Source organism: Schistocerca nitens, chromosome 8 (genome assembly GCF_023898315.1).
Source record: "Schistocerca nitens isolate TAMUIC-IGC-003100 chromosome 8, iqSchNite1.1, whole genome shotgun sequence".
NCBI lineage: Eukaryota > Metazoa > Arthropoda > Insecta > Orthoptera > Acrididae > Schistocerca > Schistocerca nitens.
In genome coordinates, this window is record NC_064621.1 from 618,721,551 (window position 1) to 618,737,126 (window position 15,576).

Genomic DNA, 15,576 nt, shown 5'->3' on the forward strand with positions numbered 1-15,576 from the left:
AGATGACTTCAGTGACCAGGCCATCTGATGAGAATAAAACAAGATAAAGTGGTTTCAAGAATATTCATGGTAGAATATTTTGTTAGGAGACAAAGGAGAAAATCATGGATTACATGCTTTATTTTTATTTTTTTTAGTCAACTGATAGGTGTCATGCGGTCCACCACAAATTCTCCCCCTTCTCTGTTTCTCCATCTCAAAGTAGCACTTGTACTTTACATCCTGAGTTATTTTCTGGATGTACTCAAACCTTTGTCTTCCTTACAGATTTTTCCCTCTACAATTCCCTCTAGTACTATGTATGTTATTCCCTGATGCCTTGACATATATACTATATGTCCTGTCCCTTCTTTTTGTCACTTTCTTTTTGCGGAGGACCCCCTCATTAATTACCAGTTCTCCTTATTTTCAAAATTATTCTGCAGCACCGCATCTCAAACCCTTCGATTCTCTTCTGTTTCGGTTTGCCAACTGTTCATGATTCGCTACCAAACAATACTGTGCTCCAAACGTATTTTCTCAGAAATTTCTTCTTCAAATTAAGGCCAGAGTTCTCTTGGCCAGGAATGCCAACCTCACCTCTTCTTTTCTCCTTGATATGTCCTCCTTCCTTCGTCCGTCATGGTTAATTCCGATTCCTAGGTAGCAGAATTCCGTAACTTCATCTACTGCATGGTCCCGATTGCTGATGTTGACTTTTTCACCATTCTCGTCTCTGCTACAAGTCATTACCTTTGGCATTTTTCGGTTTACTCCCATTCCATATTCTGTAGTCATTAGATTGTACATTCCATCCAACAGATCCTGTAATTTTTCTTCCATTTCACTGAGGATAGCAATAACATCAGCGAATCCTTATATAAATATCCTTTAAACGTAAATTTCAATCCACCCTTGAAACTTTCTTTAATTTCCGTTATTGCTTCTTCGATGTATAGATGGAAGAGTGGGGATGGAAGACCGCATCTCTGCCTTACAACCTTTTTATCCAAGCACTTTGTCCTTAATCTTCAAGTTTTATTGTTCCGTCTTCTTTCTTGTACACATTGCATAGCACCCGTCTGTCCATTGGCCTTCGTCTGTGCGAATACGCACAGGTTGCCCGAACTCTTACGGGATTCGTCACCTTAGTTGGCGCGAGTAACGAGTGGATGGGCAAATATCTATTAGGTACATACGCAAGGGATAAGTCCCTGCAGTCGCGCCATTCATCTGCGTCCTCGGTGGCTCAGATTCATAGAGTGTCTTCCATGTAAGCAGGAGATCCCAGGTTCGAGTCGGGGCACACCTTTTCAGCTGTCCCCATCGAGGTATATCAACAACACCTGTCGGCAGCTGAGGGGTTCCATTAATTATCATTTGTTCATTGCTTGTTCTCCCTCTACTATTTTTATCACCCACACATCCTTTCCAGTACTAAACTGGTGATCCCTTGACGTCTCACAGTGTGTCCTATCAACCGATCCTTCCGTTTGATCAATCTGAGCCACAAATTTCTTGTGTCCCCAGTTCTATTCAGTACCCCCACATTAGGTACATGATGTGCCCATCTAATCTTCAACATTCTTCTGTTGCACCACATTTCGAAAGTTTCTGTTCCAATTTTGGTTAAACTGTTCATGGTCCATGTTTCACTTACATATATGGCTAAGCACCAGACAAACATTTTCAGAAAAGATTTCTTAACATTGAAATCGATGTTTACAAACTTCTCTTCTTCAGAAATGGTTCTCTTGCCACTGTCAGACTACATTTTATAGTCTCTGTACTTCGGCCACCTTCAGTTCCTTTTCTGCCCAAATAACAAAACGCATCTACTACTTTTCACGGTGTCTCATTTGCTAATGTAATTCACCTTGCATCATCTGATTTAATTCGACTATATTCCGTTATCCTTGTTTTGCTTTTGTTGATGTTCGTGTTATATCCTTCTTTCAAGACACTGTCCATTCCGTTTAACTGCTCTTCCAAGTCCTTTGTTGTCTCTGACAGAATTACAATGTCATCACCAAACCTGAAAGTTTTTATTTCTTTTCTTAGAACTTTAATTGCTACCCAGAAGTTTTCTTTTGTTTCGTTTAATGCTTGTTCAATGTAGAGATTGAATAACGATGGAGAAAGGCTATAATCCAGTCTCACTCTCCCTTCTCAACCACTGTTTCCCTTTCGTGCCCTTCGACTCATATAACTGCTGTCTGGTTTCTGTACAAGTTGTAAATAGCTTTCACTCCCTGTATTTTAGCCCTGCTGTCTTCAGAATTTCAAAGGGGATACACCTAAGGCTACAAATGGTACGTTTTCTTAACCTATCTTGAAAAATGTATCTCTGTACCTAATGGTCACAATTGGCGCTCATTTGATCTCAACAAGATTTCCAAAGCAGCTTTCCTGCATATATTTGTAACGTAACAGTCGAGTTAAATAAACGGGGTGAAACTGCAAGTGGGTCAGTGCAGTGAGCTGAACTGCTGTTCTAGCGATTTACAATTACTCTGTTTACATAGTTGATTATTTTTTTTTTCATCCAGGCATGAGCTACTCCTAATTGTTTGACATAAGTTAAAGTAGATTCGTTGTATGTCACCCATTATATCCTTCAGTTTGTAAGTTATTCCTGATATATATGGCTAGGGCTTATTTCAGTAGTGGTACAAGTCCATTTTTGTTCATTCTGAGATACAGAGTCCTAAAGTTGAATGAGCGCTGAAAAATCTGCAGTTGAGATGCCAGAAACATTTAGGTATATGTACTTGAATATTTGTGGTATCTCAACTGCAGATTTTTCGGCGCTCATTTAACTTTAGGACTCTCTATCTCAGAATAGACAAAAATGGACTTGTACCACTATTGAAATAAGCCCTTCATATATATATATATATATATATATATATATATATATATATATATATATATATTATAATGGGCAATATTAGACCACTATAGTCAGTGACCTGCTTCTTATTGGCCCAATACTTTTTCAAAGATCGTGCAGTTCTCTCCTCATCCGAAATCACCATCCCCATTCCCTGTTGTTGAATTTCTTTTGGTGGTGTGATATGTTTTTCCCGAAGAATCTGAGCTCTGCGATCCGTCTAATGCCGTTATTACTATTCCATTCCATTATCCATTGTCCTCATCTGACGTACTAGGAAAGATATCCGTTTCTTTTTCATTGCACTTGTCGCTGGTTCTATTTCTTTATAAATTGTTTCCTATGAAGTTATTTTCCAAACTCACTGGTTCTACTTCTTCATAAACTGTTTTATTTGAAGCTATTCTCCAACCTCCGCCTTTTTGGTAATTTTTATTTATACATGTTCTGGCTGTCGTTTCTTCTATTTTGATTAATGTGTATATTGCTACATTGTTGGTTGATTTAAATATAGTTTCGATAGCAATTATTATTTGTGGCTGTGTGTCTGTTTTGCAGTGTTTCAGTTTGTGGCTATTGAGAGGTATTTTTTGTTATGTGTATTCTTGCAAACATGATGTATTTAATCCATTTCTATAATTAAGTTACGCTGTGAGTTTTAAAAGTGAGCAAAGTCCCTCGCACCTGTTTGGTGCGGGATGGATAATTCATGGACATTGGAAGGCAGACAATTGCTGTTGTTGTTGTGGTCTTCAGTCCTGAGACTGGTTTGATGCAGCTCTCCATGCTACTCCATCCTGTGCCAGCTTCTTCATCCCACAGTACCTACTGCAACCTACATCCTTCTGAAACTGTTCAGTGTACTCATCCCTTGTACGATTTTCACCCTCCACGTTGCCCTCCAATACTAAATTGGTGATCCCTTGATGCCTCAGAATATGTCCTACCAACCGGTCCCGTCTTCTAGTCGTGCTAAATTGCTAAAAAATCAAAATAATGGGACACACATAGTGAAACATGTTCGATGAGGGTGTGTTGTAAGAATGTATGTATCTACAGAAAGAGTCGTTTTTGACTGGCGATGTACTGTACCCTTGTGCAGAGACGCTGCGGCTGTACCCGCTGCAGTCATACCTAATGCGGCAGTGCACGCAGACGTACCGGGTACCGGACAGCGGGCTGGTGGTGCAGCCGGGCACCATGGTGTATGTGCCGGTGCTGTCGCTGCACCGGGACCCCCACCACTACCCGGACCCACTGCGCTTCGACCCGCAGCGCTTCGCCGACAACCAAGGCGGTGCCACAGGCGCCCCTTACTGGCCGTTTGGCGACGGTCCCAGGGCCTGTCTGGGTAAGTACACACGAACACAGTTAACGACATAGTCTGAGCATCTGAGCTGATACAGCATGTAGGATATCTCGTTACTCTCATTGTTGCTCAAGTTTTGGGCCATGCCGCAGATATCATGTAGTGAACTTTTCTAATTTTCCAGAAGCCTTCAAACACCCTTCCTCACAAGCAGCTTCCATTCATATCGTGGGCCTTTGGAGTGTTGTCCCAGTTGTGCCACTATATTCGTCATTTCCTGCCACTGGCACTTTTCTCCGTTCGTGGTGTCAACACTGTTCTCTGTCACCTCCATACAGTATGATGGGTTTACTTGGATAGGTCTGTTGCATTCGCAGAAGGGGCATGGTGAATGCTGACTTCTCTGAAGATATGCTTCGTCATACGGTCGTGCTGCGTCCAGTGCACTGTTCATCTACATCTACATTTATACTCCGCAAGCCACCCAACGGTGTGTGGCGGAGGGCACTTTACGTGCCACTGTCATTACCTCCCTTTCCTGTTCCAGTCGCGTATGGTTCGCGGGAAGAACGACTGCCGGAAAGACTCTGTGCGCGCTCTAATCTCTCTAATTTTACATTCGTGATCTCCTCGGGAGCTATAAGTAGGGGGAAGCAATATGTTCGATACCTCATCCAGAAACGCACCCTCTGGAAACCTGGACAGCGAGCTACACCGCAATGCAGAGCGCCTCTCTTGCAGAGCCTGCCACTTGAGTTTGCTAAACATCTCCGTAACGCTATCTTACCAAATAAACCTGTGGCGTAACGCGACGCTCTTCTTTGGATCTTCTCTATCTCCTCTGTCGACCTGGTACGGATCCCTCACTGATGAACAATACTCAAGTATAGGTCGAACGAATGTTTTGTAAGCCACCTCATTTTGTTGATGGACTACATTTTCTAAGGACTCTCGCAATGAATCTCAACCTGGCACCCGCCTTACCAACAATTAATTTTATATGATAATTCCACTTCAAATCGTTCCGTACGCATACTCCCAGATATTTTACAGAAGTAACTGCTACCAGTGTTTGTTCCGTTATCATACAATCATACAATAAAAGATCCTTCTTTCTATGTATCACCAAGCCCATACGTGAAGCCGGCCGTGGTGGCCGTGCGGTTCTAGGCACTGCAATCCGGAGCCGCGGGGCTGCTACGGTCGCAGGTTCGAATCCTGCCTCGGGCATGGATGTATGTGATGTTCTTAGGTTAGTTAGGTTTAAGTAGTTCTGAGTTCTAGGGAACTGATGACCTAAGATGTTAAGTCCCATAGTGCTCAGAGCCACTTGAACCAGCCATACGTGAAGGGCATTACAGCCAGTTCTTTGTTTGAAATTGTGGTTGGAGCCATGGAGACCGCTTCAGATGGTACCCCTGCAAACTGTATTTGCTGCTCAGTGTGGGAACTGACACATGGAAATTAAGGCCGTGTTTATGCTGCAGTCTCGCTGATACCTCCGGCATGGCACAAAACTTGAGCAACAGTTACTTGCGTTAAGGTCAATCTTCGCTTCACACCAATGGAACTAATTTCTTGTTACCGTTGGCTGCCCTAGGTCAGGTTTCATGAAACTCTTCCAGACACTTTACCTGGTACAACTAATATCTCTAAAATTCTTCCTCTCTCCCCCTACATTTCCCTTCAATATTAAATTATATATTACTTGATACCTCAGGAAGTGTCATATCAGGCTATATCATGTTTAGCACAGCTCGACCATATAGCCCCCTCGATTTGCACAAGTACCTCTCGAATGACCTTGTCGTGGCTGGGATATTAAATCCAAATACACTGGCCAGTCACATTAATGTGACCATCGGCTATGTTTGAGGCCAACTTGCAATAACGACTCACACACGTCTGGTGGCAGGACCAGAAGTAGCAGCTACTAGTGTCGGGCAGATGCGGGAGCAGTGCAGTTGTTGTTAGATGGTTCAAATGGCTCTGAGCACTATGGGACTTAACATGTGTTGTCATTAGTTCCCTAGAACTTAGAACTACTTAAACCTAACTAACCTAAGAACAGCACACACATCCATGCCCGAGGCAGGATTCGAACCTGCTAACATAGCAGTCGTGCGGTTTCGGACTGAAGCACCTAGAACCGCTCGCCCACCGGGGATGACCAGTTGTCGTAATGCGGTAATGGAGCAATTTGTCTGACGTCCAAAAAGGCATCATCATTGGCTATTGGGCGAAGAATAGAAGCATTTCTGAAATGGCTAAATTTGTAAATTGTTCATGCGCTGAAGTTGTTAAAGTATACCATGCGTGGCTAAATGGCGCTATCCAAATCTAGCGCCTAGGCAACTATGATACACCGCAGGCCACAGATGATAGCGGTGAACGACGGCTGCAGGGATGTTACGGGTGAATAGACGTTCAACAGTTGAGCATCTGACGGTGTGGGTGAACCAAGGGGCTACCAAAAGTCTCTCCTTAATGGCCGTTCAGCGAACATTGCTGTGTATGGGCGTCAGCATCAGGAGCCTGGTTCAAGCATCCACGATGACTGCTGTTCACCGGTGACGAAGGCTGGAATTTGTACACCAATACCGCAGCTGGACTTCCACCGATTGGCAGCAGCTTGCCTTTTCAGATGAATGACGTTCATGCTCCATCAGACTGTTGACTGTTGGCAAGCACATCGCGAAACGTCTGGAAACAAACACCTGCGGCCGGCTTAGTGGCCGAGCGGTTCTAGGCGCTACAGTCTGGAGCCGCGCGACCGCTACGGTCGCAGGTTCGAATCCTGCCTCGGGCATGGATGTGTGTGATGCCCTTATGTTAGTTAGGTTTAAATAGTTCTGGGTTCTAGGAGACTGATGACCTCAGAAGTTAAGTACCATACTGCTCAGAGCCATTTGAACCATTTGAACAAACACCTGCAACCAGGAGGAGCGTTGATTTTCACGGGTTTGCAGCAGCGTTCCATCGTCCTGACGACAACACGATGTTTCAGCGGGCCATCTGGCCGCCATCTTCAGGTGAGATTGAGTGCACAATCACGCCGGAACTGAAGAGACCTCATTTTTTTTCTTTATTGTGATTTCATTCCCATGCCCCATATGGGCAGGGGTGGGCTTTCGGCGGCACAATCCGCCGCTCTTCAGCCGAGTGACATGACAACTTAAAATAAGAATAAATGGTACATACATAAGGCAATAAAGGAAAACTTAAAACAGAATAATGGGAGAAAACGGAGGTAAAAAGTATAGACTAACACGGAGATAGGGATTGAAGTGACCTCAGATTCGGCGGCTCCTTTATACCAAGGGTACTGGCCGTTGCGCGTGCGCGAATGGTTCAAATGGCTCTGAGCACTATGGGACTCAACTGCTGAGGTCATTAGTCCCCTAGAACTTAGAACTAGTTAAACCTAAATAACCTAAGGACATCACAAACATCCATGCCCGAGGCAGGATTCGAACCTGCGACCGTAGCGGTCTTGCGGTTCCAGACTGCACCGCCTTTAACCGCACGGCCACTTCGGCCGGCTGCGCGTGCGCGAGCAACGGAAGAGCTGCCCTCTGTGAGGCGAAGAATTTTAGCGGCGCCAGCGGTGAAAACTGTCAAAAGCGAGGAATCGCAAAATTAAAATGCAGCCGGTCGGAAACCAGACCGTTGTTGTTTTATCTGTGATAAAATAGGATTCCACGACTTACTTGTGACTTGTGACCGGAATTCGTCAGTAGGAAAAGGGAGAGAAGGAAACATAGTAGGTGAATATGGATTGGGGGGAAGAAATGAAAGAGGAAGCCGCCTTGTAGAATTTTGCACAGAGCATAACTTAATCATAGCTAACACTTGGTTCAAGAATCATAAAAGAAGGTTGTATACCTGGAAGTATCCTGGAGATACTAATAGGTATCAGATAGATTATATAATGGTAAGACAGAGATTTAGGAACCAGGTTTTAAATTGTAAGACATTTCCAGGGGCAGATGTGAATTCTGACCACAATCTATTGGTTATGAACTGCAGATTGAAACTGAAGAAACTGCAAAAAGGTTGGAATTTAAGGAGATGGCACCTGGATAAACTGAAAGAACCAGAGGTTGTAGAGAGTTTCAGGGAGAGCATAAGGGAACAATTGACAGGAATGGGGGAAAGAAATACAGTAGAAGAAGAATGGGTACCTCTGAGGGATGAAGTAGTGAAGGCAGCAGAGGATCAAGTAGGTAAAAAGACGAGGGCTAATAGAAATCCTTGGGTAACAGATGAAATATTGAATTTAATTGATGAAAGGAGAAAATATAAAAATGCAGTAAGTGAAGCAGGCAAAAAGGAAAACAAACGTCTCAAAAATGAGATCGACAGAAAGTGCAAAATGGCTAAGCAGGGATGGCTAGAGGACAAATGTAAGGATGTAGAGGCTTGTCTCACTAGGGGTAAGATAGATACTGCCTACAGGAAAATTAAAGAGACCTTTGGAGAGAAGAGAACCACTTGTATGAATATCAAGAGCTCAGATGGCAACCCAGTTCTAAGCAAAGAAGGGAAGGCAGAAAGGTGGAAGGAGTACATAGAGGGTTTATACAAGGGCGATGTACTTGAGGACAGTATTATGGAAATGGAAGAGGATGTAGATGAAGATGAAATGGGAGATAAGATACTGCGTGAAGAGTTTGACAGAGCACTGCAAGACCTGAGTCGAAACAAGGCCCCGGGAGTAGACAACATTCCATTAGAACTACTGATGGCCTTGGGAGAGCCAGTCATGACAAAACTCTACCATCTGGTGAGCAAGATGTATGAGACACGCGAAATACCCACAGACTTCAAGAAGAATATAATAATCCCAATACCAAAGAAAGAAGGTGTTGACAGATGTGAAAATTACCGAACTATCAGTTTAATAAGTCACAGTTGCAAAATACTAACACGAATTCTTTACAGACGAATGGAAAAACTGGTAGAAGCGGACCTCGGGGAAGATCAGTTTGGATTCCGTAGAAATGTTGGAATGTGTGAGGCAATACTAACCTTACGACTTATCTTAGAAGAAAGATTAAGAAAAGGCAAACCTACGTTTCTAGCATTTGTAGACTTAGAGAAAGCTTTTGACAACGTTAACTGGAATACTCTCTTTCAAATTCTGAAGGTGGCAGGGGTAAAATACAGGGAGCGAAAGGCTATTTACAATTTGTACAGATACCAGATGGCAGTTATAAGAGTCGAGGGGCATGAAAGGGAAGAAGTGGTTGGGAAAGGAGTGAGGCAGGGTTGTAGCCTCTCCCCGATGTTATTCAATCTGTTTATTGAGCAAGCAGTAAAGGAAACAAAAGAAAAATTCGGAGTAGGTATTAAAATTCATGGAGAAGAAGTAAAAACTTTGAGGTTCGCCGATGACATTGTAATTCTGTCAGAGACAGCAAAGGACTTGGAAGAGCAGTTGAACGGAATGGACAGTGTCTTGAAAGGAGGATATAAGATGAACATCAACAAAAGCAAAACGAGGATAATGGAATGTAGTCAAATTAAATCGGGTGATGCTGAGGGGATTAGATTAGGAAATGAGACACTTAAAGTAGTAAAGGAGTTTTGCTATTTAGGGAGTAAAATAACTGATGATGGTCGAAGTAGAGAGGATATAAAATGTAGACTGGCAATGGCAAGGAAATCGTTTCTGAAGAAGAGAAAATTTGTTAACATCGAGCATAGATTTAAGTGTCAGGAAGTCGTTTCTGAAAGTATTTGTATGGAGTGTAGCCATGTATGGAAGTGAAACATGGACGATAACCAGTTTGGACAAGAAGAGAAGAGAAGCTTTCGAAATGTGGTGCTACAGAAGAATGCTGAAGATAAGGTGGGTAGATCATGTAACTAATGAGGAGGTATTGAACAGGATTGGGGAGAAGAGAAGTTTGTGGCACAACTTGACTAGAAGAAGGGATCGGTTGGTAGGACATGTTTTGAGGCATCAACGGAACACAAATTTAGCATTGGAGGGCAGCGTGGAGGGTAAAAATCGTAGAGGGAGACCAAGAGATGAATACACTAAGCAGATTCAGAAGGATGTAGGTTGCAGTAGGTACTGGGAGATGAAGAAGCTTGCACAGGATAGAGTAGCATGGAGAGCTGCATCAAACCAGTCTCAGGACTGAAGACCACAACAACAACAACAACGACTTACTTAAAGGAAAACCTTTATCTCTGTTAATAATATCACCAGACAGTTCCGGCGTGATTGTGCACTCAATTTCACCCGAAGATGGCGGCCAGATGGTCCGCCGAAATATCGTGTTGTCGTCAGGACGATGGAACCCGGCTGCAAACCCGTGAAAATCATCAGTATTTGATACGCCGGGAAAATCTACGCTATCACAGGAGGAGCGTTATCGTCTGGGGAATGTTTTCGTAGCCTTCCCTGGGTGAACTCGCCATTCGGAAAGGTCAATGTATTAACACACGCATGTTTCTATCCGTAGATACCACGCTCACCGCGGCACGCAATTTGTTGTTCCTTGGCACGATGGCATCTAGTGGCTGCCCAATGCAACTAGTCACACAGCTTGCAGCGTACCTGCGTGGTTCGGAGAGCACTGGAATGTGTTTACTGTACTGCCCTGGCCACTAAACTCACAGGATTTGAAGCTAATAGAGAATCTCTTGGATCACATCCATAGGGCTGTTCACGCCGTGGATCCTCTATGCACCCTCGAGAACCTCACTGACTGTCTTCCTGCACGTCTCTCGCTGCAGAAGTTGGTAAGTCAGGCTTTTGATAGGTGGTCACATACATGTGATTGGACAATGTATTTATCCCTTCTTTCGACCCAGTACCTCTTTATTTGTTACTCAATTTACTCATGACACTTGAAATAATCTTGGACGTTTAGCTCTTCTTACATGCACTGTTTGTCGATAGCGAATAACTTCCACGTAGAACAACACACAAAATGTATCAGAACAGTATCAGTACCGCTTAATTTTATTATCCATGTCACCTCAATTATCTTCTTCACGAAAGGTTTTCATGCTACTTCCGGCCTTTATTTCTACGATCATTAGTCGTTTTGTAGCCCAAGTAGTCAGGTTCGTGCACAATATTCAGCGTATCAGTTCATCAGCATCACCACAGTTAGGTTGAATACACTCCATTATCCGTGCCTTACGGTTGTCAGTCTTCCTTAATCCTACACTGAGGCGCTAAATAAATTGGTATAGGCATCCGTGTCCACACACAGAAGTACGTGAACTGGCAGAATACGGCACTGGGGTGGATGAGGCATATACCGTATAAGACAACAAGCGTCTGGAGCAGTTGTTAGATCGGTTAGTACTGCTGTAATGATTTAAGTGACTTTGAACGTGGTGCTGTAGTCGGCGCATTAGCGATAGGACATAGCATTTCAGGGATAGCGATTAAGTGAGGATTTTCCAGTACGATCATTTCACGAGTGTGCAATGAATATCATGAGCCCGGTGAAACATCAAATCTTCGATATGGCTGTGGCTGGAAAAAGATCCTACACGAACGGGACAACGACGACTGAAGAGAATCACTCAACGTGACTGAAGTGCAAGCCTTATGCAAATTGCTACAGATTTCAATGCTGCGCCATCAACAAGTGTCAGTGTCGGCACCATTCAACGAAACATTATCGATATGGGCTTTCGGAGCCGAAGGCACATTCGTGTACTCTTGATGACTCCACAACACGAATCTTTACGCCTCGCCTGGGCCGGTCGACACCAACATTACACTGTTGATGTTGGTCGGACGAGTCTCGTTTCAAATTCTATCGAACGGATGGACGTGTACGTGTATGAAGAGAACCTCACGAATCCATGGACCCTGCATGTCAGCAGGGGACTATTGAAGCTCTTGAAGGCTCTGTAATGGTGTGGGCCGGCCGGTGTGGCCGTGCTGTTCTAGGCGCTTCAGTCTGGAACTGCGTGACCGCTACGGTCGCAGGTTCGAATCCTGCCTCGGGCATGGATGTGTGTGATTTCCTTAGGTTAGTTAGGTTTAAGTAGTTCTAAGTTCTATGGGACTGATGACCACAGATGTTAAGTCCCATAGTGCTCAGAGCCATTTGAATCATTTTTTTTTTGTAATGGTGTGGGGCATGTGCAGTTGGAGTGACATGGGACCCATGATGCATCTAGATGACAGGTGACACGTACGTAAGAGTCCTGTCTGATCGTGCATTCCGACGGACTTGGGCAATTGCAGCAGGACACAATGCGACACACCCCACAGGTCCAGAATTGCTACTGGCTGGCTCCAGGAACACATTTCTGAATTTACACACTTCCGCTGGTCACCAACTTCGCCAGACGTGAACATTATTGAGCATATCTGGGATGCCTTGTAACGTGCTGTTCAGAAGAGATCGCCACCCACTCGTGCTCTTACGGATATATGGACAGCCCTGCAGGACTCTTCGTGTCAATCCTCTCCAGCACTACATCAGGCATTAGTCGAGTCCGTACCACGTCGTGTTGCAGAACTCGTGCGTGGTCGTGGGGGCCGTACACGATATTAGGCACATGTACCAGATTATTCGGGTCTTCATTGTATAATCACTTACGAAGACACTTTTGGTTCCATTCAGGTGAACCATCGATGTATCTGACGAAGTCGCCATGTCTCTCTCAAATTTCAAAGATTCTCTTTCTTCTCTCTGAACTTTATCAACATTTCCAGATTTCTCCGTAGGTCCATTTACTCTTTCCTCAGCGTCTGTAAGGTACAACAATCCTGTTCACTCTTTCTCTTTTAATGCCTTCACTTGAGGTCTTTGTATTCATATATTTTCAGTCTCGATATTTGGGTTTTACTTCACCTCTGTTCCTGTCTTTTAGTCAGTGCGATAATTTTCAGATTTTATTTCATTTCCGCCGGCCGGTGTGGCCGTGCGGTTCTAGGCGCTTCAGTCTGGAACCGCGTGACCGCTACGGTCGCAGGTTCAAATCCTGCCTCGGGCGTGGATGTGTGTGATGTCCTTAGGTTAGTTAGGTTTAAGTAGTTCTAAGTTCTAGGGGACTGATGACCACAGATGTTAAGTCCCATAGTGGTCAGAGCCATTTGAACCATTTCATTTCCGTGTGCTCGCTCCGTCTGTTTGCAGGACAGAAATACGCACAGGTGGTGGTGAAGGCGGGCCTCGCGGCGCTACTTTCGCGCTTCGAGTTCCGGCCGTGCCCGCGTTCCTCCGGCAGACCGGCAGAGTACGAGCCGCACAGGATTCTGGGCTCCCCGGCAGGTGGGCTATGGGTCCGCATCATCCCCAGGCCGTGGCTGCCAATGCACTGAGGACGGCCTGCGCTCCACACCTGCGGGCGGCGCTCCTGGCCAGCTCGTGGTCGTGCCCGTGAATCCATTGCAGCACGGAACACTTCGAGACTCACAGGTGGTCTGTCGATCAGTCCCCTCTCCTGTTCGTTGGTGTTTCTCCGGTAAAGACAGGCCACACTCCGTATCAATGTCGGCATGCTTAAGAGTTCCTGTTCTGCATGAGACTTTCTGGAAGGCCAATGGAATTAGAGCCCACCAATACTCCATGCCCCCCCCCCCCCGCTTCCACTCCCCCTACAGATGACTTTTGGGCCCGTGTCAGCCGCAGACGACGGCTGCTTCTCAACCGAAAATGGGTCACACTTCACACTGCATCAGGGGGCTCTACCTGGACATTTGGATCTCGAGGTGTGCCTGACTAATTTGTGAGGCCGATGGACTTCGAGCTGCTGGCGACCTATGTGACCGTGTAATCCTCAAGCCATGGCTGGATCTTATCACAGTAGGGGCTCAAAACAGCTTTGGGGAATCCCAAGGTAACGACGGTTCAATAAATACTCGTCTTGGGAATGAACTCGCCTTTGTTGCACACTATTTACTCCTTTCAGTATCTTCCATTGAAGAATTTACACGTTTGCCAACTCCTGTGCTGTTCTCAGAATTCTAGGAAAATAGAATAAAATTCTCTAAAACACAAGCGTCTCTCTCTTGATGATGTTGTCGACTTTGAACTGAATTAGTACCCACATGAAATTCATTCAACAGCAAGAAGAAGTTCTCCGTTGGGTGACTATGTGGATGAAGCAGAGGGGGAGGGCAAAGTGACTGTCAACAATTGAAAACGAATTCGGGTGGTGTTTCGGTGACCACTTCGGAAGATGATGCTGGCGTTTGGTCTTTGTGTGAAAAGTACTTCAATTGCTTCTCACGTTCCCTAATTTCCGACTGTAGCAGTCTCCAGTTTTCGTTTTTGAAAGAAATTCAGGAATTTAAGCCCCCCCTCCCTCGCATCGCAAGCAGTCGTCCCCAAAACTTATCCAGCTGGCCGACGAATCTGCCTTTACTGTCATTTAGGCTGACTCATCGGAAGTTGTTTGCTTCGACTGCTCTTTGGTTTGCGGGGTAAAATCATGACATCAAGTATCGTCGCCGGTGACAGCTCGACGCAAAATGTCCTCCTGGTCTCACTTCAACGTTGCCAAACGTAGCTTCGAATTGGAAATCTGTCGATTGTCTTCCACTACAGCTATTCGCGCCGTACGAAGGCCAGTCAAGTGAGCTCATTTTCACCATGTCGTGTATAATATTAACCACTGCTGCCGTGGACAAACTTATGGTTTCTGCTACTTCGTACACTCTCTCTCTCTGTATGGTCAGCGAGACTTTGCAATTATTTCTTTGACAGCTGTGTCTACAAAGCTTCCTGGGATGTTCGATCACCTTTAAATACGTTGAAGCAATACAATCATTTTCGCTGATACGTAAGGGTCACCATAAAGAGCATATCAGATCAGCTTTATATGATCACACGTTCTGCGCTATTAGTGAATTACTGAATGACAGTACATCTGGAGCCAGAAAGTTGCTAGCACCATTTACTGAAATGACTGTCAAATGCGAACAAACTTATGAGTCACATTAATTTTTGTTTTCGCCCCAATATAATGATTCCGACACGAGCTGCCTTTAGAAGCAGCACATCTCTTGAACACTCGTAATTCCTGAACCACCGAAGTGGATCCATGACACGCCACTGAGGTATAATCAACTCCTCAGCCGCTTCTGTTGTTGTGTGCTTGTCGTCTGGTAACGAGGTTGCATGGCAAGGTAAGGAACGGATCGTGATCACACGAAAGATAAACCATCTTTGTGGTTGAACAACCATACTCATGTACCAAATTACTGGACCTTGAGGAATAAACTTTTATACCCAGTACTAATCACACTACTCGTAAACAGAATTGATGAAGTTCCTTTCCTTTTGTCATTCCTCCGAATGAAAACTGTACATATTAAAGAAAACGTTATAAAGTCGAAGTTGTTGTTATTTTATTTATCTGTTCCCCTGTCAAATAAAAACACAATAGGATATTTCCTTTCTTT

General features: G+C 44.5%; 1 protein-coding gene across 1 annotated transcript in view; it reads left to right on the plus strand.

Moving 5' to 3' along the window:
• Window positions 1-14,170, plus strand: part of LOC126199005 (probable cytochrome P450 6a13) — a 101,135-nt gene extending 86,965 nt beyond the window's left edge. Inside the window, exons 5-6 of the mRNA XM_049935685.1 lie at window positions 3,975-4,223; window positions 13,307-14,170. Of these exons, the coding sequence (XP_049791642.1) occupies window positions 3,975-4,223; window positions 13,307-13,491 (434 nt within the window). The 3' untranslated portion in view covers window positions 13,492-14,170. The remainder of the gene's footprint in view (window positions 1-3,974; window positions 4,224-13,306) is intronic.
• Window positions 14,171-15,576: the final 1,406 nt, after the last annotated feature.